Genomic DNA, 24,038 nt, shown 5'->3' with positions numbered 1-24,038 from the left:
CTTGGTGTCTGTATGAATTCTTTCTGTGCATGAGCGGGAGATTTCAAGAGTTTCTGGTCCCCGAGATGGTTGTTTTGGGACATGAGCACTGGGAATCCTGATACAACAATACCCTTTTAAGTAGCCTCTCAAACATCCTGAAGGGTTCAGGGAGGGGAGGGGGGCACTTTACTCCCCAACTTTCTCATCTTGTTTTTAAAGATTAAAGTAAAATTTATTTATTTATTCTGTGTGTCACAGAATTATGTGCTGGGTGGGAGTGGCTGCTCATGCCTTTAATTCCGGTTCTTGGAATTAAATATCAGACACACTGAGAAACCCTTACCTATTCCCATCCCCAGACCCAAGGGCCAGGCCTTAAAAAAAAGGTCCTTAGCTTCCAGAGCTTGAATGGAGAAATTTATAATTCAGGAAGGTCTCTATTGAATATCTCCAAGGGCTTGTCACAGCAGTTAGCAAATGCGTTCACTCTTGTCCCGTTCATATTTAACTTCTTTTTTTTTAAGATTTATTTATTTATTATATGTAATATAATAAGTGTAGCTGTCTTCAGACACTCCAGAAGATGGAGTCAGATCTCATTACGGATGGTTGTGAGCCACCATGTGGTTGCTGGGATTTGAACTCCAGACCTTCAGAAAGCCACCATCAGAAAAGCAGTCGGGTGCTCTTACCTACTGAGCCATCTCACCAGCCCCCATATTTAACTTCTAACTTTTCTTTTAAATCCTTAAATCCCAAGCATATGAAGAGCTTTGAATCACACAGCATAGGCTTAGCATTTATATGTGCAATCGTTGCATTTATTTTAAACAATACAACAATCACCCTTCATGAGAGAAATAAAACTTCATTTGCTTTCTATTGTTCTGCCCTGTGCACACAAACCTGGCCTGGTCCTAAAACACCTGATTGATATTGAAATTCTAAAGCCAAGCTTCCCCAGTGCAAAAGCCAACTCTCCTGCTTATCCCCAGCGCTCTCAGCCAAGTTCCTGAACCTTCAATGCTCCAATCTTCTGGTCTGTAAACTGGGTTAGTTATAGTTCAGAGCTCAAGGGTAATCATGAGAAAGAAGTGAAAGAAAACACAAACATTCACACAAGGAGAGCAGGCTGCAATGGTTGGTAAATGACTGCTACTTATCATAACTGAATTGATCACCCATGTCCTGCAGAGAGTTCAGAGGAGCATTAATAGACTCACTCTGGCCATAGGGGGAGTAATAAGAGGCTGTCTTCTGAGCATCACCAAAGTCATAGACCACAGGTAATGCTGGGCCACGGTAAGTCCAACACTGCCCTCCTTCGTATTTCACCGGGTACTTCCTCAAGGAATAAAAGAAGGTACTGGGTGAGGACTACAGCACTGGCATTCCCATGATCGTTACCCTGCATGGAGGAGCACAGTATTGGCCCAGTAACTGAGGTTGTTTCCAAACCAGTCGGGGAAGAAAGAATGCTTTCCGTTGTTAATGCCTTTCTTGGTTCAAAACTCCTAAGGGACCCATCTTTTGTTGCAGGACATTTGATCACACTATGAAACCCATTATTGTGTTCTTTACTGGAAAAACTGCCTCTAGTTGTGGTGTGGTTCAGCCTTAGCAAACGCCTTTAATCCCTCTGGCTGGAATGCTGACAAATCTTTAGTGTACACCTTTAATCCCAAACAATGAAGGTAGACTTTGTTTGTAGAAGAACCCAGGTTTGAAAGTGATGTCTGACTAAGTGGCAGACAAAAGTGATGAGTCAGAGAAAGATTTTACAGAATAGTGTTCACCCATCTTTCAGGAGAGCAGAGAAGAAAGAGGCATCGTAAGAGAGAAAGAGAGAAAAAGGAGGGAGTTTTACTGGAACAGTTGTACAGAGACAAGGTGAAGAGAGATAACAAGCTAGAGAGAGATGAGGAAAGAACAAGCCAGAGAATGAGAAGGACCCAGAAGATTAGAACATGTTGTCAAAGTTAGTATGAGGCCGAGCAGAATTCAGAAAAGGCTGAGAGAAGCCAGATTGAATCAGGCAGTGTGGAAGGAGGCTTTGAGCCAGAACAGCTCAGTTGAATTAGCTGACCAGAGATCAGAAAGAACCAGGAAAGGGTGAGCCTATTCAGCAGTCTGTCTCAATGGCTGAACACATTCTAGGCCTAGATGAGATTGTACAGAGGCTAGAAGCTTCCAGAACTAAGCCTAGGATAGCAGATGGAGGCAGCAAAGTAGGTGACAGTTACTTGAGGCAAATAAAAGTTACTTTTATGTTCATTACACTTTAGAGTTAGGGAAACATGGAACACAGGTCCGTGGAATGATGGTTCCCGCCCAACCTCAAACACCTGCCTCTCTCCACACCCAGAAGAAGGAGCCTCAGCCAGTAGTCTTGAGTACCTGGTAGAGGCCAAACAGGTTATGGCTCAAGTGCTGCAGGAAGCCAGTGAAGGTGCGGTACCTCAGCAGGGAGCTCTTCCTCCAGTTTTTCAGGGGGCTTTTGTTGGGCACATGCCAGATGCCCAGGTTCTCAGCCTGGATGTCGAAGTAGCCAGGGTTCTGGAAAGCAAGCAATACTGAGCCTGACCAGAGCAGGAGAGTTCACTGAGCAAAAGACCCACATGCACAGTGCTCAGCAGAGCTGACCTCTCTGGGCTCCAGCCATGATCAGATACCCTGAGTTCCAAGGATAATGGTCCCACTGCCACCACCTACTTACCTTTGAGCCTAGATGGGTAAGTTTGGGATTCAGGATCAGTACTTTTCACTTCTTCATCCCTATGTCAAGGGATGACCTTCCAGCCCTCACCCTGGCATGCTTGAGCCACACTCACATCCTCACACTTTCCCAGCATGGACCATAGAGGGCACCAACCTTAAAGTCATCACTTGTGGCGCCCTCTGCAGACCCAGGCTACACAGTGATCATCTCTACTGCAACCTTATCCCTCCCCCATAGCTCCACCTCCCAGCCCTGTCACCATCCAAGAGCTCTTGCTTAGAGTTACATCTCTGGTGCTACACAGAACACCTAATTCCTGAGGCCCCTGGCTGCAGAGGCTGGGTAACCTCTCAGTTACTACCATCCTACACCTCTAGCTAGAGACATCATAGAATTCTGAGTGCTATGGACACACCCTTCTGCACCTTCTTCCCCATGCAGAGGAGACAAGTAATGACCCCAAGGGAACATGGCACTTGTTTGTCCTCCTAACAAAAAGACAGTGAGCTCAGTGGAGTCCTGAGAGGGGTGGGTACTATTTGGGAAGAGAAATATCACCATAAGTGAATAAAAAGTTTGGAGTAGTTCAACTAATCTTCAAATGACAATGGTGTTGGGAGGTGACTCTCCAGAGAACACACGGACTCCTATAGCCAATAGAAAGCCTTTATTCATGGCTGGTGGGCTACACAGGGAATCAACCATGCAGAACAAATCATGCAGCCATGAGCTTTATTGTTCTTGGCTTTTACGCACAAAAAAAAAAAAAAAATGTATCCCGGTTGACAGACTTTAATTACCAAAAACAGATAGCAATTGGCATAGCTACAGAAGCCAAAAAGTAAGGTTAGTCCATTTAGGGACTTTCTCAGAACTATGAACTATGATTTAAGTCTTTGTTCTCTCTCTCTCTCTCTCTCTCTCTCTCTCTCTCTCTCTCTCTCTCTCTCTCTCTCTCTCTCTGTCTCTCTCTCTCTCTTTTTGAGAGACAGGGTTTCTCTGTGTAGCCTTGGCTGTCCTGAAACTCATTTTGTAGACCAGGCTGGCCTCAAACTCAGAAATCTGCCTTCCTCTACCTCCCAAGTGCTGGAATTAAAGGTGTGCGCCACCAAGCCCGGCATTTGTTCTCATTTTTGCAGGTGTAGGGGCCTATGTGGTCCGGATGGTGTCTTGGAGCATCTAACATGATTTCAGTTGTGTTGAGGTCTGAGAGTCTGTTACAATGGCCCCCAGATTCAGTGCATAGTCAGTACACACTTCCCTGGTGTTCCATTCCCTGCTCCATCTCCCTGGTGCTCCATTCCAAGCACCATCTCTCCTGCCCCAGTGTCATTCCTGCATCTTCTGAGCATCACTGCTATGTCCCCTCAGTGGAATGGATCCCTTCCTCCTAGGTGTTGCTCCAACCTTGTGCACAGGGTTATCTCAGTGTGATAGCATGGCTGTTGCATTGTTTACATGGCTCCTTTGGCAGTTCCTAGGAAAGTTTTATGAGGTTGTACTTGTTAAGCCAATATTTTCTTTGCATATTTACATAACTCCATTGACTCTGGGTCTAAGACCGGTGTTCAAATAAAATGTATACTTCCTATAACTTAGCACATTACTCTTTCTAATGATGGTTCATGTTCATCCAGTGGCATATCATACTGTGGGATTTATCCTGCATAATACATAAAGCAATGTGCAGTTCACCCCTGAAGTCTTAGATTTGGTGCATGGTAATTCTGACATCAGCAGAGAGTTACTATAATGGGAAAAAGAACTTCGTGCAAGCCTGAAAACTGGAGCTCCAATCCAGGGCCCAGTACTAATTAAATACAATTGGTTTCCATGTTGACTTTATATCCAGTGAAAAACATTCCACCTGCAGTTATTCTGATAGTTGGTTGGCAGATCTTAGGTTTTCTCTTTTTAAGACTTATTTGTATTGTTTGTGTGTATGTGCCTGTGTGCATCACATGTGCATATGCCCAAGGAGGCCAGAAGGGGGCAATAGATACTCTGGAACCGAAGGAGCCGATCCCCATACAACACCCCCACTACCAGCCCATAATATATGCAGATGGGCTAAGTTTATCAATTGGATGTTGTAGCCCAGAATTTTGACCCTTGATATAGAAAGGCAAAGTATTTCAGTTTGAAAACTAAGTGTCCAACACAGCTTATGTGTTGTATGCTAGTAACACCATTTGGGGTGGTTCTGGAAATTTTAGGAAGTGAGGTCTTTTTTTTGTTTGTTTTGTTTTGTTTTGTTTTTCGAGACAGGGTTTCTCTGTGTAGCCTTGGCTGTCCTGGAACTCACTTTGTAGATCAAGCTGGCCTCAAACTCAGAAATCCACCTGTCTCTGTCTCCCAAGTGCTACAAAAAGTTTTTATTCAATAAATAACACAACCTCGGGAGATCACAGTGTGATCAAATATCCTGCAGCAGGGTCTAGTTAAAGAAAGCAGGAAGAGCAGCAGCTGGGGATTCTCATGTCTAACCTGAGGAGATTGGTTCCCTGGACCAGTCATGTGCTCATCCTCCCTGTGTATGTGTCTGTGTTTCCTCTGATTTCTTATAAGGATATAAATCATATTGGAATTAGACCCCACCCTAATCTAGCATAGTCCTATTTTAAAGAATTACATCTCCAAATCCATGTTTCTAATAAAATTGCATCATTACATATTTAGGATAAGGACTAGGACATATCTTATTGGAGACCATAATTCAACCCACAATAACAATCATCATCAAGTCTCTTCAAGATTTTTTAAATATATGTATGTGGGAATGTATGGGTTTGGGAATGTATATAGGTGAGTGCAGGTGCCAATGGAATCCAGAAGAGGGCATTGAACTCTCTGGATCTGGAGTAATGAGTTATATAAAATGGGGCTTTCTTTGGCCTGACAGCTCCCAAATAAAGACAGAGACATATCTATTTATGAATGCTTAGGCCATATAGCTAGGATTGTTCCCAACTAGCTCATAACTCAATTAACCCATTTATACTAATCTAATTTCTGCCTTGAGTCCCATTAGTTACCCCTCCTTCAGCCCCAGCCTGCTTCTTCTTCTGCATCTGGCTGACTCCTCCTATGCCTGACTCTTTTTCCCAGAGTTTTGGCTCTCCTGGAGATCCCAGTTTCCTTTCTTATTGGCCATCTGATCTTTATTAAAACCAATCAGAAGAGGAGAGAGAGAGAGAGAGAGAGAGAGAGAGAGAGAGAGAGAGAGAGAGAGAGAGAGAGAGAGAGAGAATATGAGAGAGTGTTTACAAAATATGATGCAGGTGCTAAGCAATTGGAATAACAATACCAAAGTCAGGCCTGGCCTGTAGTCAGATCTCTGCTGGAACAGAAATCAGCATTTATATAATACAGAGACAATCTTTCACAGTGCACAATAATATTGTCCCAACAGTTGTGAGCTGTTAAACATGGGTGCTGGGAACTAAACTTTGGTCCTCTGCAAGAGCAGTACTGATCTTAACATTTGAGCCATCTCTGTAGTCCCTGTATCTTAAATCCTGTCTATATATTTCTTTATGTGTATTTATTTATCTACTTGCAAGCCAGAACTATTTCCTCTAATTGAAATTCCTTCCTGGAAAGACAAGAGTGGCTCTTAAGACTCTAGAAGTGCAAGCAGTGGTTGGGCACACCTTTAATCCCAGCACTTGGGAGGCAGAGGCAGGCAGATTTCTGAGTTCAAGGTCAGTTATGTCAAATAATGGTTTGCTGGGATATACAAGTGAAAGGATATTTTGCTAAAGCAGACAGGTGAAAGGCGAGATGTGATGTTTAAAAAGATGCTCGAGCATTGGTTTGCTTTGATGTTTGCTAGTGGACTGGACTCTTACCCGCGTTCTCGCGACCGGCCAGGAAAGAACACAACAAACCAGAATCTTCTGCGGCAAAACTTTATTGCTTACATCTTCAGGAGCAGGAGCGCAAAACCCCAAGCCCCAAAAACGAAAGCCCCCTTCTTACATCTTTAGGAGCCAGAGCGCCAGAGCGCGCCAGAGCAGGTGAGAGGGCTGGCCCTGCAGATCTAAAGCTGCAGAATCTCCATCACACAGAACACTGACAGGATAGCCAAAGGAAGTATCTGTGATTATCCAGTAGAGACAGTGTAGCAGAAGCCAGGACCTCAAGACAGACCAATGACTCATTGCAGTGAACATTTGCTAAAGATGTTTGGAGAAAGGGCATACTGCATAAAACACTGTGACATTGAAAGATCCTGACAGAATGTAAAAGGTCACAGAAGCCCTGAAATTGGCAAGATAGATGTCACTGTTAGCAGAACTATCTTCACTGATTTAGAAAAATAGAGGTGCACAATGCTCTGGCCACTCCTTGAACCCGGAACCCGTGTGTCTGCCAATGTTTGGGGTTTTTTTTGTTTTTTTTTTTTTTTTGGTTTTTCGAGACAGGGTTTCTCTGTGTACCCCTGGCTGTCCTGGAACTCATTCTGTAGACCAGGCTGGCCTCGAACTCAGAAATCCGCCTGTCTCTGGCTCCCAAGTGCTGGGATTAAAGGCGTGGGCCACCACGTCGGTGTCTGCCAATGTTTTGACCGTTCCTTGAACCCATGTGTGTGCCCACTGATGAAGCTCATTGCCAGGTGTTTGTGATATTGGTTGCTGAGAAAGAGTCAGAAAATCTCCCCAGCAACCACAGCCGGCCCAATCCTGAGTTGCTACACCTGCACCAGACTCTTTCCTTGTGCCCCTCCCATACCCATTTCTTGAGAATAGACATTGTTTAGATCTGGAAATTCCCCTACTCGCCCCCCTTCTCCTTTCCCCCCTGAGGGCCTATAAAAACTAGGACCTCTTTCCCCTTGAGGTCGACTCCTCTACCCCTGTGTGGGATATGAGTCGTCCCCAGAGCTCTGGCTTTCCCCCAATAAAGCCTCATGTAGTTTTCATCAAGCTTGGTCTATCGTGAGTTCTTGGGTGTTCACTATTGTCCTGAGGCCTGAGCGAGGGGCTCCTCTCGGAGTCTTTCAACATACTACAGCTTCCAGGACAAGATCTTTTTTTTTTTAATCCTGTCTTATTTTATTCTCTTGGGGGAGGGGTGTTTGCAAGGGTGGACGGTGGATACAAAGGAATTCAGGAGGTGAGCAGGATGAGGGTGCATGATGTGAAATTCACAAAGAATAAAAACTTTTAAAGTAAAAAACAAAAATAATAAATTAAATAAAAAATTTAATAAACCTGAGTCACTCCTGCTCTAGAGTGTTAGCAGAAAAAAGCAATGTGCCAATAATAAGAGACATAGGAATGGTAGCAACTGCATAGGGCATCTAGGTAACAGAGTTATCAAAACAGACTCCATGTTTGATGTACTAGAAGCAATAAAAGGGATGATGGAATATGTCTCAGATAACTGAAATTTTATGTTTAAGATTGAAATTTTAGACTTTGGGGGTTTTTTTTGGTTCTAGTTTTGTTTTTTGTACTGTTTTGAGACAGTTTTTCTCTGTGTGGCCTTGGCTGTCCAGGATCTCACTCTGTAGACCAGGTTCACAGAGATCCCCTGGCCTCTGCCTCCCAAGTGCTGGGAATAAAGGCATATGCAACCACATCCAGCTATTTTAGGGTCTTAGTGTGCAAATGCCTTGGGTTTTAAAAGAATTGACAAATGGAGGATGGTTTGGTAGGTCACGTGTCTGCTACAGAGCATAAGGACCTAAGGTGAGATCCCCACCCCACCATGGTTGAGCATCTGTGACTTTAACACTGGAGGAAGAGAGAGGAGGACACAGGCAAATTCCCAAAGCATACTGGATAGAAAAGCACAGTCCAGCCAGTCAGTGTGTGCCAGGTTCAGTTAGTGTCTCCATCTCCAATACAATATGAAGAACAGTAGAGGAAGGCACCCAGGGGACCTCTAGCCACACACATCATGTGCACACCACTTGTGCACAGACACAAAATCATGCATATACATATGCTATATCACACAACAAAAACAAAACAGCATTAAAGGAACCAATAGAGTTTAGGCAAAGTTACCAAGTTCTTTACCTATGGAATTTGCTGTTGTTTTGTTATATGTGTAAACGTATTGAAGCCGGGTGGTGATTGCACATGCCTTTAATCCCAGCACTCAGCAGGCAGAGGTAAACTCTGTGAGTTTGAGGCCTGTGGACTGCGGTGAGAACACTCTAAAAAAGGAGGAAAATGCTCGAAATGACATAAAGGTATATCAGAGCATTGCTCAGCCTGCTGAACACTGCAGGCCAGTCCTTAATCATGGCTGGGCTGTACATTATTGTAAGGCAAGGCCAAGTGATAAAAATGTCTCCTGGGTGATTTTAAATCCCCTCAAGTTGGCAATGAAGATTAATCATCACCCCTGGCATAGGAGTGGACTGAAAGTTCTCATTTGCAACACGAGCTGTCCCCTGGGAACTGAAAACCTATCCCCTGGGAGACTGTGGACTTCAGAGGGGACCAAAAGTCTCCTATCAGTGGGAGAGGATGAAAGCCAAAGGGATTCCAACCAGTGGAAACCCTATCTCTCTCTCTCTGTCTCTCCTCTTACTCTAGTCTTTCTTCTCTCTCTCCTTTGCCCCTTCCCTCTTCTTGGCCATTGCCCGTCTCCCTTTCTCTTTTTACCTTTTCTCTTTCCCCCTGCCTTTCTACAGTAAAGCTCTAAAACCATAGACTGTCTCTGTTCATCAAGGCCTGCTGTGCTTGAACGATGGGATAGGCTTTCTTCTAATGAGCTGTTTCTAATCTCCAAATGGAAGGCCTTACCTGTGCTCCAGTCAAGGCCCGGTCTAAGGACTCTCCCCTGTGTGGGAACCTCTCTCCCTCTGCCCTCTCTCTCATAACCTAGGGGACAGGGACGAGGGTGTCGCCCCGGGGCCCCTGCCTCAGCATCCTAGAGTGCTAGGATTACAGGTGTGTGCCACTATTGTTAGTCTAAATGCATTCTTATGTAGGATCAATTCAATAATTGATACCACATTTACATATGCATATTGCTTATTATATAAAATCCCTTTAAAGATTTATTTCCTATTCTTCTGTGAATATTTACTGCAGAACTTTGAAAAAAAGAAAGTCAGTGATGCTGAGCACAGTGACAGACACTTGACCAATCCCAGCACTGAGGAATAGGAGACAGCCTGTCAGGAGTTCAAGGTTTTCCTCTGTCTCAAAAGTTCAAATAGTGGCTCACCTGTACTCTCAGCACCGGAGAGAAACCAAGGCCTGCTCCATAACCCACTTGGACTTAGTGATGTCTGGATCAGTTTTATAAAGAAACAAACAAACAACCTCCACTATTCTCCAGCCATGATAACGGTGAGGTAAAGCTGGGTGAGAGAGGATGTAGGACCCAACGACGTTCAACCCCAAGCACTGGAAATAAATAAGCACAGAAGTCCTAGGTTGCTTTTTACTTTCACAAAACTGTAGAGCACATTTCTGTGTTATTAAATAATCCTTAAACACAAGACTTGAGGACCCCACCAGCAGAGGCAAGGATGGCCCCACCTCCCTCATCACACTATGTGGAGGTCTAGCTGTCCAACTTAGCTATGACCCAGGCCCAGATCCAGGACTTTGAGTTGGTCCACCCCATCATCTACTCTATCTATGAGCTGCTGGACCACATTCAGGTGGTGGCCCTGCAGAACCAGAGTGGCAGGATCACTGTGACTCTGGGCACCAGCAGGATGTCTAATAAGAGTCTCAGTGAGGGTCCAGTATTGATATCGTGGCATAAGCTAGAAGCCAGAGGCCTTGAACCAGGCCAATGACTCATTACAATGAACATTTGCATGCCTAGCTGTTTGAACAAAGGGGCGGCGACACACTGTAGCTTCCAAGGCCACAGCTAACGCATATGTGATGGACAGGAGGACCAGATGGAGGAGCAGAGTGGTGTGCGTGTACCCGGTACAACTGGAGATGCAACAGCTGTGACCAGTGTGAGAGAAGACACTGGCTGATGGAGGAACTGGTCACTCTATCCAGAAGGATCTGTAGAGTGGAGTGCAGCAGCCTAAAGCCTGCATGAACTCAGACCCCAGAACAAGCTGCCTAGTCGCAGGAGCGCCCTGCATCTGAACAGCAACAGGATGTTTGAGATGACAAATGGCTTGCACTTCCTTAAAGACATCCGCGGTGTGTTCTTCTCCCAGAGGCCATGCTGGTCCATGGCCCCATGCTTCAGGAGAGGGTCATGCTGATGTATGGAGGATAGACTGCCACAAGAGACCAAGCGGAGGTCCTTGGCATGTGCTGGTGCTGGAGACCCTGTGGGTGTTTGTGGCCTGTGCCGTTGCCAGAAGCCATGTAAAAGGTCAGGATCCACGCTCGTGCTGACTGTAAAGGGCAGGGAAGCTTCTCCTGCAGGGATTATCAATGACTGCAGGCTCGCAACTGAGGAAGATGGACATAGAAGGATTCTGTGACAAAACCTACCTCCACACACTCACCCCAAAGTAACAGCATAAAGAAGGAAGCCATCAAAGAGAACTCTTAAAAGGTGTGAGAGGGATGCTAGTAGCTCTCCACAGTGACTTCCACCAGGCGGTGCAGTGAAGGACTCAGCTTTTCCTTAGGGCGCTGGCCACTGGGAGTTTCACCACACCCCAGTGAGCATATAGAGAACACCAAACACCAAACGGACTTGGTTTCGTTTCATTTTTGTTTTTTTCAAGGTTTTTTTTTTTTTTTTTTTTTTTGGTTGGTTGGTTGGTTGGTTGGTTGGTTGGTTTGGTTTGGTTTTTGGTTTTTTGTTTTTCTTTCTTTTGGGGGAGTCTCAAGAAAGATCCAGCAGACATGGGATGAAGTGGAAACTTAAGGGTTCTTTGGAAAGTCAGCTGTGTCAGACGGTGTTTTGCTGGGGCAAACCTGTGGAGTGTTTTCGTGAAGTGGACACAGGTGAAAGACTAAGACAGGTGAAGGAAGGTTTTGCTGAAGCAGACACAGGAGAGAGGATGTTCTGCTAAAGCAAACACATGGAAGGGCGCGTGATGAAGGACTCTTTGCTAACAACATGCATGTACAGGTCCTCCTTACACTGCATAGCTGAGCTGCATTTATCAGGACGCCATAGAGAGAAACACACTAAAACACTTTTGGTGGTGTGCTGCAGTTTCTTGCTGCTTCTGCAGACTTGGGCTGATTGGCAGTGATGTCACCTGAGACAGATGCGCGTGCTAGGGCAAGACCTGTGGAGGACATGTGACGTTTGGAGGGTTATAAATAGGACTCAACAGACAGTGACAGAGGCTGAGCTTGGCTTGCTTATAGAGGTAGCTGTGCAACACTTGTGGGTCTTTTCTCTGATCTTCGATTCCCTGAGAGAGGCACAGCTGAGAATTTCTGGCATTCCTCCTGATGACTAGAGCTGAGGCTGAGGCCTGGCTGTCTCTGCTAGGTAGGCCACTGCTGCTGATTCCTGTTTGCTATGCTGACTCTACTGAACTGGACTGCTGGTGTGTTACAGTAAATCTCCAACCCAAATATGCCCCGGCTATAATAACACAACTCAGTTAATATGATTGCATGCAGTGCGCCTAGATTGGGCAGATCTACCACTACACTACCATCTTCCTCATCTATGAGACTCCTTAGAACTTGAGGTTTCTCCAGGCCATGTGCTTCTGCTCCATTACTTCTTCTTCTTCCTCCTCCTCCTCTGCATCCTCTTCCTCCTCCATTTTCTCCTTCTTCTCTCTCCCAACCTTCTGCTCCACCTTCCCTTTATCTGCCCAATCAACAGTTCTCCTTTATTTTACAAATTAAGGTGGGAAGCAGGTTCACCTGAGTGCCGAACTCATCAAATATAATTAGCCCCATGGCTATCCACAACCCTGGTGTATCAGTGAAGTATTTGCAAGTAGATCAAACTGTGCTGCTCAATGACCAGTGAACTGAATTGCTGATTTCCAAACAACACAGAGGGGGTTTACTCCAAAGAATCTTTCTAAACAGGTGCACTTCCCCCGTATCCTCTCTTTCCCACCACTTTGGTGGGTGGTGGGCTACAAGGGAGGTTAAAGCGTTTAAGAACTATCATTAAAAATAAGATTTGGGCTGGGCTGTGGTGGCGCACGTCTTTAATCCCAGCACTTGGGAGGCAGAGGCAGGCAGATTTCTAAGTTCGAGGCCAGCCTGGTCTACAAAGTGAGTTCCAGGACAGCCAGGGCTACACAGAGAAACCCTGTCTCGGAAAAAAATAAAATAAAATAATAATAATAAGATTTGGAAAATTAAAGATACAACGGGAGGAGTGGGAAGTGAGCTTGATCATGGTACACAGTGTGAAAGTCCCAAATAATTCACAAAAATATTATGTTAAAAAAAAAGAAAGTTGGTGTTTGTTTTTTGTTTTGTTGTTGTTTGGGGGGGCAGGGTTTTGGGGAGAGGGGCTTGAAACAAGGTTTCTCTGTGGAGCCTGTATATCCTAGAAGCTAGTATTAAAGGCATGAGCCGCCGCCACCACCACCACCCCTGCCTTTGATTTTATTTTAGATTAGTCATATCTCACTAAAACTCCTGTCTCAGCCTTACCAACGCTGAGAGGTCAGGTAGGTACCACCCCTACCAGACAGAAAAGACTTTCCATGTAATTAAACCCACCGCCTTCCTTGCTCATGGTGAGTAGGCATTCTGCCACTGAGCTGCATCAAAGGCAAGGTTTTTTCAATTCTTGTTTTATTCTTACATGATGGAGCTGAGAATGAAACCCACTTCTTCATGCATGCTAGTCAGTCATGTGTTCTGTCCATAAAAGTCATATTGTAATTTGTAATTTTTCTTTTTCTTTTTTAATTTTTCCAGTTCTACACACATTTCTATTTTATTATGACAAAGGTGAAAATGCCACCTTCTCCACAACAGCACCCAGGAAAACTTATCCCAAAAAATAACTCAGTACAAAACAGGTCTGTTTCAGAATTTAAAAAAAAAAAAAAAAAAAAACTTTACATGAGTTTTTAGATCCTATTTTAAAACAGGAAGTAAAAAGAAACAAAAAACCAAATTCACCATTGTCTGCACAGTCCAGTTGCCTACCCTCCCTCTAAGGCATCACAGACGAGGCGTCTGGGTCCCGGTTCTTGTGCGGATTTGTTCGGTTGTTTAGCTGGTGTCCCTCCTTGCATTGTAAGCATCCAGCTGTGCGTCCAACTCCTCTGCAGAAAGCTGCTGCTGCTTTGAGTTCCTGCCAGTGCCTCTACCCCTTCCCTGGCTGCCGCGGCCACCAAAGCCTCCAGAGCCACGGCTCCTTGTCATGCCGCCTCTGTTTCCGCTTTGTGCAGGTCTTCGCTGTGGATCGATCTGTGACGTGACAAGCTGGATGTCCATAGGGCGGCCATCCAAAGGGACGCCCTTGTACTGCTTCATAGCCTTCAGGGCATCTGCCCTCCGTTCAAAGTGTACATCCGCCGTCCCTAAACTTCGTCCAGAGCGATCGTAGTCCACAGCGGCTTTTTTCAACGTTCCAAATTCAGCAAAGAGTTCCTGAATGTCAGCATCTGACACCCCGAAGTCCAGGTTTGACACGAGCAGCTTGGCACCGGTCTCCACGCCTTCCCCACCCCCGCAGCCGCTGTCGAATAGGTCGTGCTGCCACTTGTCCGGAAGTGGTTTCGGTCTACTGTACGGTGCCGGCCGGTTCCTGCCGCCGCGGGCGATGGCGGGCCGGTTCCTCCTAGGCCCGCCGCCTCGATTCACCCGGCGCTGGTTACGGTTCAGCTTAATGATGTCGTCCAAAGACATGTCCATCTTGTCGGCCATGGCGGGCGCGGATCCGGGCCTGACTGGCCCGGCCCTCGCGGTGCAGACCAGAAAGTACTCAAATTCAATGATTCCCCCGCCTTGACTCCGCCTCTCCGACCGGTGCTGGAATCACAAGCGCACCAAAATCACACTTGGAAATTGGAAGTCTGTGCGCTTGTGAATCTGGCTTTCGCTCTGACCCCTGGTGGCCGCCCAGCGCCTAGAGACATCTGGGACAAATTCGAGGCACTTCCGGAAACCGAGCGGGCCACGCGGCTTCTCCGCGATATTTGCATACCCACAATGCAGTGCACACAGATGGTTGTATAATTTAAAAGGGTAGCGTGTTGTTTTCGTTGTTCTGTTTTATTCCTTTTATTCCTTAATGTGATAGAACCTTCAAAGATTTATCTGATATAATAAAGTAGTCAGTGTCTTTAGGAGTAAATAGTCACCATTAGTTGTCTAGGAAATACAGTCGGCCGAGAACTGTACACTAGGACAGCTGGGTATACTCTGGTTTCTCTTCAGATCGTATAAATCTTTCGCCTTTTACTAAAGATTTCCGTGGAGAGGAACAATTCTGAGTCTTACACTAATTTTTTGAGGCCTTGCTTTAGCAAGGCTATTAATAATGTTTAAAGTTAGAATTAACAGTCTTTATTGTGTGCTCTATGTATTTTTTTGTCTTCAGTGTTAACCAAAGTTAGAATTAACAGTCTTTATTGTGTGCTCTATGTATTTTCTTGTCTTCAGTGTTAACCACTGTAAGGTAAAAATGGCTTGAGCTTAGGCTAAAGAGACAGCTCATTGGTTAAAAGGGCTCAGTCGCATGGCGTTGTGTCTCATAACCGATAAAGTAAATAAGCCTTTAAAAGCAAATACTAAGTTTTTGTGGGAAGTCTGTAGACATGTTATTTATTAAGCTGTTTTTTATCTAGCTGCGTTATGTTGTGGTCTCAGTGAACATATGTATAAACCATTATTTTTAATATTTTATTTAAGTGCAAGGTGGTTATGGACTTAAGGCACGTACAATTTTCTAGCAAGATGGCTAACCCAGCTCTGTAGCTGAGGAAGAACTAGCGCCCCCTTCTGACTTCCATCAGTGCCAAGCAACGCTCAGATACGCAGGCAAAATATTCATACAAATAAAGGCAGATACATTCTAAAAAATAAATGCAGCCACTCGAGCAGAAGGGACAGGTTACCCTCAGAGCTGTGGGAGGGGCTAGACTATGATGCAATTCCCCATCTCCCCCCAGTCCCTCCCCCCCCAAAAAAATGAAAACTACTCTCCCACCCAAGACCTTTCCCTTAAGGACAGAGACTGTCCCTTTGAAATACCTCAGTCTCCTTATAGCTAAAATACCTCAGTAATAAGAACAGGTAACAAGGGGGCTGGAGAGATGGCTCAGTGGTTAAGAGCACCGACTGCTCTTCCGAAGGTCCGAAGTTCAAATCAGCAACCACATGGTGGCTCACAACCATCCGTAATGAGATCTGACTCCCTCTTCTGGTGTGTCTGAAGACAGCTACAGTGTACTTAGATATAATAATAAATAAATCTTAAAAAAAAAAAAAAAGAACAGGTAACAAAGTGGCAGGAACTTCAAACACAGAATGCCCTCGGTCTGCTTGGCAAAGCATCTTTGGCTCTGCCCACCAAAGTACACTGGAAAGGAAGTTGAACTTTCTCTCTTCCTGGAACAGACTTGAAATCATGGAAAGGCTCTTGGATGTCTCCTGGATGGGCTACTGCACTGACCAGTTCATTGCCTGCTTCACGCCTCACTTCTGTTTCTACAAAATTCCCTGGGATAAACGCTCCACAGTGCCCCACCTGGGGCCTACTTCTGCTGGATAGGAGCTCCCACAACTCCCACCTGTAACCCTATAACAAATCTCCCTTCTAACCTCTCGGAAATTCCTTCTCTGCTTTGCAAAACAAAGGACCTGAAAGCCAACGGTTTGGGTGCCTCTAGTGGCCATTGGATAGCCTGACACCTTAACACTCCAAGCTATCCATGACTGAAGCAAGAAAGTTTCCAAAGATACTTTCCCACTTTTCTTTATCATCCTCAGTGTCATCAATAGGTGAGGGCGGGAGTATAGGGAGTTCACGGTCCAGCCTGGGATACCTGCCTAAAGAAAACAATAAAATAAAGAAACAGGATGGACATACCATGGATAGCCGAACATGTCCAGCAGAGAACAAAAGAGTGTTCATAATTGCATCAGTTGCTTTCCTGTTGCTGTGATAACAAAACCAAAGAAAAGTTCATTTTGGCTAGGAACCCAGAGAGAGAATCCATAACAGTAGGGGGAGGCATAGCAACAGGGGGATGGAGCAGAAAGCAGATCACATCTTCACCTTTAAACACAATGCAGAGAGAATAAACCGGAAGCAAGGAAAGGCTATAAACTCTCAGAGCCCACCACCCCCCAATCGACATCCTTCTGCCAACACAGTCAGACCTAAAGGTTCCGTATCAGTCCCCTACCCAGCACCACTAACTAGAGATCAAGTGTTCACTCACCCAAGCTCACCAGGGACATTTCTCCTTCAACCCACCACAATAATGGAATTTGATTCTTCTGTGGATAATTGTAGGCTTGGGTTGACCTCTAAGGGTTGTTTTAAGGTTTACAAATTCATGATAACACATGGAGAACATGTTAGATACATATTTAGTTTTTTAAGTGTTGGCCTCACTGTCTGCTCCTGATCCATGGATAAAATATAATTGAAGGAAAACCAAAGCAAGACTTCTTGCTTGGGAGAAGAGTGGTCAGATGTAAGGAACACTGTAGGTCAGAGAACACCACCGCTAACCCAAGGTCCATTCTATACATTTTAGGTAGGATTTCTGTTGCTATGATAAAACGCCATTAGTCAGGATTCTCTAGAGACGCAGGAATCACAGGATGTCTCTATATATTAAGGGAATTTGTTGTGATAACAACGGGCAGCTGTGAATGGGAAGTCCAAGCATCTAGTAGTTGCCACGAGGCTAGTTATTTAAGCTGGTCTTCTGTAGAAGTAGGTTTCAACAGACGTACTGGCAAGAGCAAGCAGTTGAAGAAGAGTGAATCTTCCCTCTTCCAATGTCCTTATGTAGGCCTCCAGTAGAAGGTGTGGCCCAAATTAAAGGTGTGTATACTACCGCGCCTGGATCTAGACCTTGCTTTGTCCCAGACTGACCTTGAACTCAGAGATCTGCTTGCCTCCTGAGATCAAAGGTGTGTACTACCTGGCCTATGCCTCAAGATCTCCATCCATGTCAAGATCCAGGTCAGTAACCTGAGTCTTCCAGCCTCACGATCTGGATCACAGGTGAGCTCTCCATTTCTGAGCTGCAGTTCATTCCAGATGTAGTCAACTTGACAACCCGGAATGGCTGTCACACACCCTGATCAAGAGCAACTTGGGAGGAAAGGATCTGTTTCTGAGTGCAGTTGTAGTCCATCACAAAAGGAAATCAGGACAGGAAACTGAAGGCCAGAGATGAAGCAGAAGCCATTGAGAGTACCGCTTCCTGGTTTGCTCCCTGTGCCTGGCTCAGTTCCGCTACAGCGCAGGGCCACCTGCATAGGGGTAGTACCACCCCTGGTGAGCAGAGCCCTCCCACAGCAATCACTAATCAGGAAACTGACTAAAGTAGAGTTCCTAAAGGCCAGCCTTAGGGAGGTGTTTTCTCAATGGAGGTTTCTCTTCCCGGGTGACTCCAGCCTGTAACAAGCTGACAAGAACATCACCGGGACAACATTCCACAATGCCTTATTTTGGGGGATTACCATCTGGTCTCACAAGTTTGGAAAATAATGCCTTCTCGTGACTGTAAACCTCCATAGTACTGTCTTGCACGTTTCTAGATCTTTCTCCAGTAATAAATAACAAAAAACAAAAACCTTTAACAGGAGTGAAAACTCTGTGCTTGTTCTGTCGTATAAAATACTTGTAAAACCTAAAGGAATAAGGACTGCATGATAAACAAGAAAAAAAAAGTGTTACACCATCATGTTTCCTGGGAGCACATTTATTATTAATTATACTTAATTATTAATGTCAATGCCACCTCACTATGATCGGTTGCTTTGTTATCTGTGACAAAAAAAAAAACTGGGTAACTCTAATTGTTCTAAATTATTAAATATGTCCTGAAATTTCAGGAAATAGAGCTCATTTCTTTGCTCCAAAACAAAAACTGTCATGAGAGTCCATTTCCCCTCCTGTTTCTGCATTTTTCCTTTGCTGCCTGGTTGCTTGAGAAGACCATCGTTCACATCTGCTTCTGGCTAGATGTATGAGCCCTGCCAGGGAGTACGGCTCTCTAGGGATCAGAAGAGAAGAGTGATTTGATGAGAGACCAAAGGAAAATGCCAGGCACACCTACAAGGATACACGGGAGAACCCGGGAATTAGACAGCAGGTGTTCTTTGTCATCCCAAGAATGTGTGTCACTCTTCCTGAAGAAAATCTCAGTACACTGACAGATTCATTTTCCATTTTCATTCTAAGTTGAAAGACGAAGCAAGGAGCCTTAAAAATCTGTTCTCCCACAGTGGAGCTTGTGAATGCCGGGCCAAAGGGGGCCCTTACTGAGGACTTAAGCACTAAGGTGAGCTCCCACTCCTGCAGTAATAAGCAAGGGGATACCCAGATCCAGTAGGGCCCTAAACAGGAGAGCAAGCAAGCATGGTGCACCGGCTGGTTCTGTGTGTCAACTTGACACAGGCTGGAGTTATCACAGAGAAGGGAGCCTCCCTTGAGGAAATGCCTCCATGAGATCCAGCTGTAAGGCATTTTCTCAATTAGTGATCAAGCATGAGAGGCCCATTGTGGGTGGTGCCATCCCTGGGCAGGTGATCTTGGTCAGGAAAGCCAGCTGAGCAAGCCTGGGGAAGCAAGCCAGTAAGGAACATCCCTCCATGGCCTCTGCATCAGCTCCTGCTTTCTGACCTGCTTGAGTTCCAGTCCCGACTTCCTTTGGTGATCAACAGCAATGTGGAAAGTGTAAGCTGAATAAACCCTTTCCTCCCCAACTTGATTCTTGGTCATGATGTTTGTGCAGGAATAGAAACCCTGACTAAGACACAGGGACTCAGGAATAAAGCCAAGAAGTAAGAACCAGGCTGAGACAGGAACAGGGACATGGTTAGAAAAGCAAACCCTTGCCTGTTGTTAGGGAAACTGTTTCCTGCTCAAACAGGACAATTTGAGTAACACTTTGTAAACTCTACAACACAGCATAAGTCGCTTATCACTGAATGCTTCACAGTTTGCTCAGTGGTTAAGAGCACTTGCTGCTCTTGCAGAGGACTGGAGTTCAGTTTCCAGCACCCACCTGAGAAAGCTCACAGCTTCCTGTTACTCCAGGTCCAAGGCACCCTCTAGGAGGATCCTCTGGCCATTAGAAACATCTGCATCCACATTCACATAAGCACACACATACACAAGTAAAATAAAGCAAATATTTTATAAACAAACAAACTCCAATTCTGCACTGGATGGATTCATCCTGAAATTCTTTTCTGTGAAAAGTAAAGGATCAAGGCTTTACTGAGTGACAGTCTGAAACAATAAGAGACTTCTCTGCTGCTGGCAAGAGTTCCAGGCTGTGTCTCCTTTGGCTCACATCAGGTGACGATGCTGGCTTGAAGTTTTTATAACAATATGAAGTGTAAACTTATGGTTTCTCTGGAAAGCCAGTTGCATTGGATTTTTTTCTGGAGCAGAACATGTGAAGGAGTGTTTCACTGAAGTGAACGCAGGTGAAAGGATGTTTTTCTAAAGCAAACATGTGAAAAGATGCATGATATTAAAAAAGAATATAAACATAACCCAACAGATGGTGGATGACACCTTAATGATCATTGTTTGTCATGACTTCATAGAAAGAAACACACCAGAAAACTTCTGGTGGTGTGTGTTCTGGGGACTTTCGCGATTGGCCGAGTGATGTCACCTGATACAGACTCACAGAGTTTTATTGAGACAGACTCATGTGGTGTTTTGCTGAGGAAAGACCCGTGGGAGGACGTGTGATGTTTGGAGGGAGTTTAATTAGGACTCAACGGACAGTGATGGTGGGCTTGCATAGCTAACTTCGCAATGCTTCATTGATCTTGAGTCTTCACTGATCTTCACTTGGTTGAGAGAGGCACGGCAGACAACTTTTCCTGTCATTTCTACTGGTCCTGGTCTAATGCTGACTAGTGCAGATTTGTTGGCGGAGGCCTGGCTGTTTCTGCTGGATTGTGCCACTGCTGCTGGTTCATGTTTGCTATCCTGACACTACTGAACTGGACTGCTGACAGTGCAGATTGGATTTGCTCCCAAGAACTATTTCTTTTTTTTTTTTTTTTTTTTTTTGGGTTTTTTGTTTGTTTGTTTGTTTGTTTGTTTTGGTTTTTTTGTTTTTTTGTTTTTTTGAGACAGGGTTTCTCTTTATAGCCCTGGCTGTCCTGGAACTCACTTTGTAGACCAGGCTGGCCTCGAACTCAGAAATCTGCCTGCCTCTGCCTCCTGAGTGCTGGGATTAAAGGGGGGCGCCACCATGCCCGGCTCCAAAAACTATTTCTAAACAGGCCCACTTCCCCAGTATCCTAATAACCTTTCTTTCCCAGGACCTCTGGTGGGTGGTGGGCTAGAAGCGAGGTTAAAGCATTTAAATACCCTTATTAAAAGTAGGTTTTGAGGGGCTGGCGAAATGACTCAGCAGGTAAGAGCACTGACTGCTCTTCTGAAGGTCCTGAGTTCAAATCCCAGCAACCACATGGTGGCTCACAACCACCCATAATGAGATCTGACACTCTCTTCTGGTGTGTCTGAAGACAGCTACAGTGTACTTAATTATAATAATAAATAAATCAAAAAACGTAGGTTTTGAAAAAAATAAAAAATGGGGACTGGAGAGATGGCTCAGAGGTTAAAAACACTGACTGTTCTCTTCCGGAAGTTCTGAGTTAAATTCCAGCAACCACATGGTGGCTCACAACCATCTGTGATGGGATCCAATGCCCTCTTCTGGTGTGCCTGAAGACAGCTACAGTGTACTCATATACGTAAATAAATAAATAAATCTTTAAGAAAGAAAGAAAGAAAGAAAAAAAGAAAGAAAGAAAGAAAGAAAGAAAGAAAGAAAGAAAGAAAGAAAGAAAGGAAGGAAGGAAGGAAGGAAGGAAGGAAGGAAGGAAGGAAGAAAGAAAAAGGAAGGAAGGAAGGAAGAAAGAAAGAAAGAAAGAAAGAAAGAAAGAAAGAAAGAAAGAAAGAAAGAAAGAAAGAAAGGAAGGAAGGAAGAAAGAAAAGAAAAGTCAAAGCCAACAACAATACCTAACCCAAAAGTGTTCCTGTAACCACTTAATGTTAACAGCAGGTAAAAGTCTCTTTTGAGAGACCAGGATTCAACTCAGTAGCAGAACACCTGCCTAGTGCATTCAAGTCCCTCAATTCAACACCAGGAGGAGGAAAAAAAAAAAAAACTCACCAGTATTTGAATATTATTTGAATGGATCCTTTTATATACTTTCTGTGTTCACTCTTAGCAAAAGTCTTCAGGCATCACACTCGCCCCAGAAGCTGTAGTTTATTGGCTACACCAAGGAACACAACTCCCAGGAACAGAAGGCTCCATGTCACAAAGGTTTGAAAGCATCAGTCTAGCAGGACTTAAGGTGGTATGAATGAAGAATGAATGAATGAATGAATGAATGAATGAATGAATGAATGAAAATAAGAGCGTGTGAACGAACAGACTGAAATGCCTGCTTTGCCTCTTAGTAAGGAAAACCTCCAGCCTAGGACTTGATTTTCAAGCTGCGAAGAAAGAGCGATATCTTACAGGATTAGGTGGATTAATCATGGATGAGGCAGTGAAAGTTTAGTTTAAGAGATTACACAAATCTAATCACTAGCGCCTTTAGCATGAAGGACTGCATGATCCTAACCAATCCCTCTTTCTTCATCCTCGCCCCACAGTTGCTATGTTTGCCATTTGCCCTGCTCCCGTCAACAAACTACTTTTTAAAAAAAGATTTACTTATAATAATATACACTGTAGATGTCTTCAGACTCACCAGAAGAGGGCATCAGATCTCATTAAGAGATGGTTGTCAGCCACCATGTGTTGCTGGGATGTGAACTCACGACCTTCGGAAGAGCAGTCAGTGCTCGTAACCACTGAGCCATCTCTCCAACACCAGCACAGTTTTGTTTTTTTGTTTTTTGTTTTTTGTTTTTTCAAATACCCCTTTCATTTTTTTTCCAAATTATTCTTCACATTAAAACCCTAGGACAAGGTCAAATCTAGTAGCTCATGCCTTTAATCCCAGCACTTAGAAAGTCATGGTAGGTAGGTCTTTGTGAGTTCAAGGCCAGCTTGGTCTACATAGTGAGACCCTATCTTGAAAAAAAAATCAATAATAATAATAATGAAAAACTTTGGGACACCATTATGTCCCCTACTTAGTCACAAGAAACAAATTACCTGATTATACCAGGTCCTACTAGAGTCAAAAACCAACCCATCAAGGCTGTATAGTTCCAAAGCCAGGCTGTTAAAAACTGAAGTTTTCAGATTACAAAACAAAAACAAAAAAAAAAAAAAAAAAAAAACTTACCTAACTTGAGATCCTTCAAAGTTGGTTATTGTATCAAACTTTCTGTTTCTGGAGAGTTGGTATGTTGCAGATCCAGAGCCAAATTATTCTGGGCTATCTTCAGTCCCTTTAAACAGATCTTCATTGCCCACATCTAAATCTACCTAACATCTTTCAACTATCAATCAAAAAAAACCCGCCTTAGAATATATGAATTTAGCAAACCAGTAGCTTCTGCGAACCTAAAATCTAAGATCCAGCTGTCATCTAACGCCTGTAACACAGTCTCCTGCTGGGCTGTAATCTGCCTGCCCAGGGTTCCCTTCAGCATGTTTGAAAGGTGTCTTCATTTATGACTTTCTTTTGTTTCATGACCATAAAAATTTCATGAACTATAAAAACTTCATGAAACTGCTTTCATGTTAGAACATGTTTTTCAAGTCAACCAGAATCCATGGTCCTAGACCATGGTGGTTCATATTTGGCTCAAGAAAAATACTTGAGGTAAAAGCTGTAATTTGCACCGACGCTGTATCGAGCAAACTTGACGCACGGAGGACAAAAGCAGCTACCCAAATGGACGAACTCAAGAGAGGAAGCCGGAAGTCAGAGTCGGAAGTCAGAGCAGCGACTGAGGTGGGGGGCCGGTAAGAATGTAGGCACCTGCTGTAACAGGGATGGGCTCGTTAAACATTCTGCCCAGACAAAATCAAAACCCCAATGACTTAATACAACAGGGATTTAATGCTTACTAATGCAAAGTCACCGCAGGTCTGCCTGATTCTGCGGGGCAGCCATCTCAGCTCATTTCACTCTGAGTCCTTTGGGACTGCAGAAGGGATGGAGCTGTAGGCCTTGCAGATCGGCAAGATCGTACAGATTGCTCATCACTTCCATCTGGGATTGAAATATGTCCATTTCACCCAAAGTCTACTATTCAAAACTAGTCAAATGTTAGTGCCACCTCACTCTGTCTCCACTTCCCCTGC

The 24,038-nt window shown here is 44.5% G+C and overlaps 1 protein-coding gene and 1 non-coding gene across 2 annotated transcripts; one reads left to right on the top strand and one right to left on the bottom strand.

The window, feature by feature from the left end:
• Window positions 1–13,372: 13,372 nt before the first annotated feature.
• Alyref2 (Aly/REF export factor 2) lies at window positions 13,373–14,645 on the bottom strand. The gene has a single exon (NM_019484.4). It carries the CDS (start codon window positions 14,464–14,466, stop codon window positions 13,810–13,812), a length of 657 nt encoding a protein of 218 aa, NP_062357.3. The 5' UTR covers window positions 14,467–14,645; the 3' UTR covers window positions 13,373–13,809.
• Window positions 14,646–14,959: 314 nt separating this feature from the next.
• On the top strand, window positions 14,960–15,075 carry LOC115487699. Its single transcript, XR_003949329.1, has one exon. It is a non-coding gene; the product is annotated as a U5 spliceosomal RNA (small nuclear RNA).
• The last annotated feature ends 8,963 nt before the right edge of the window (window positions 15,076–24,038 follow it).

The sequence above is a fragment of the Mus musculus genome, chromosome 1 (assembly GCF_000001635.26).
Source record: "Mus musculus strain C57BL/6J chromosome 1, GRCm38.p6 C57BL/6J".
In the NCBI taxonomy this organism is placed as follows: Eukaryota; Metazoa; Chordata; class Mammalia; order Rodentia; family Muridae; genus Mus; species Mus musculus.
This window is presented reverse-complemented; position numbering and strand designations above follow the sequence as displayed.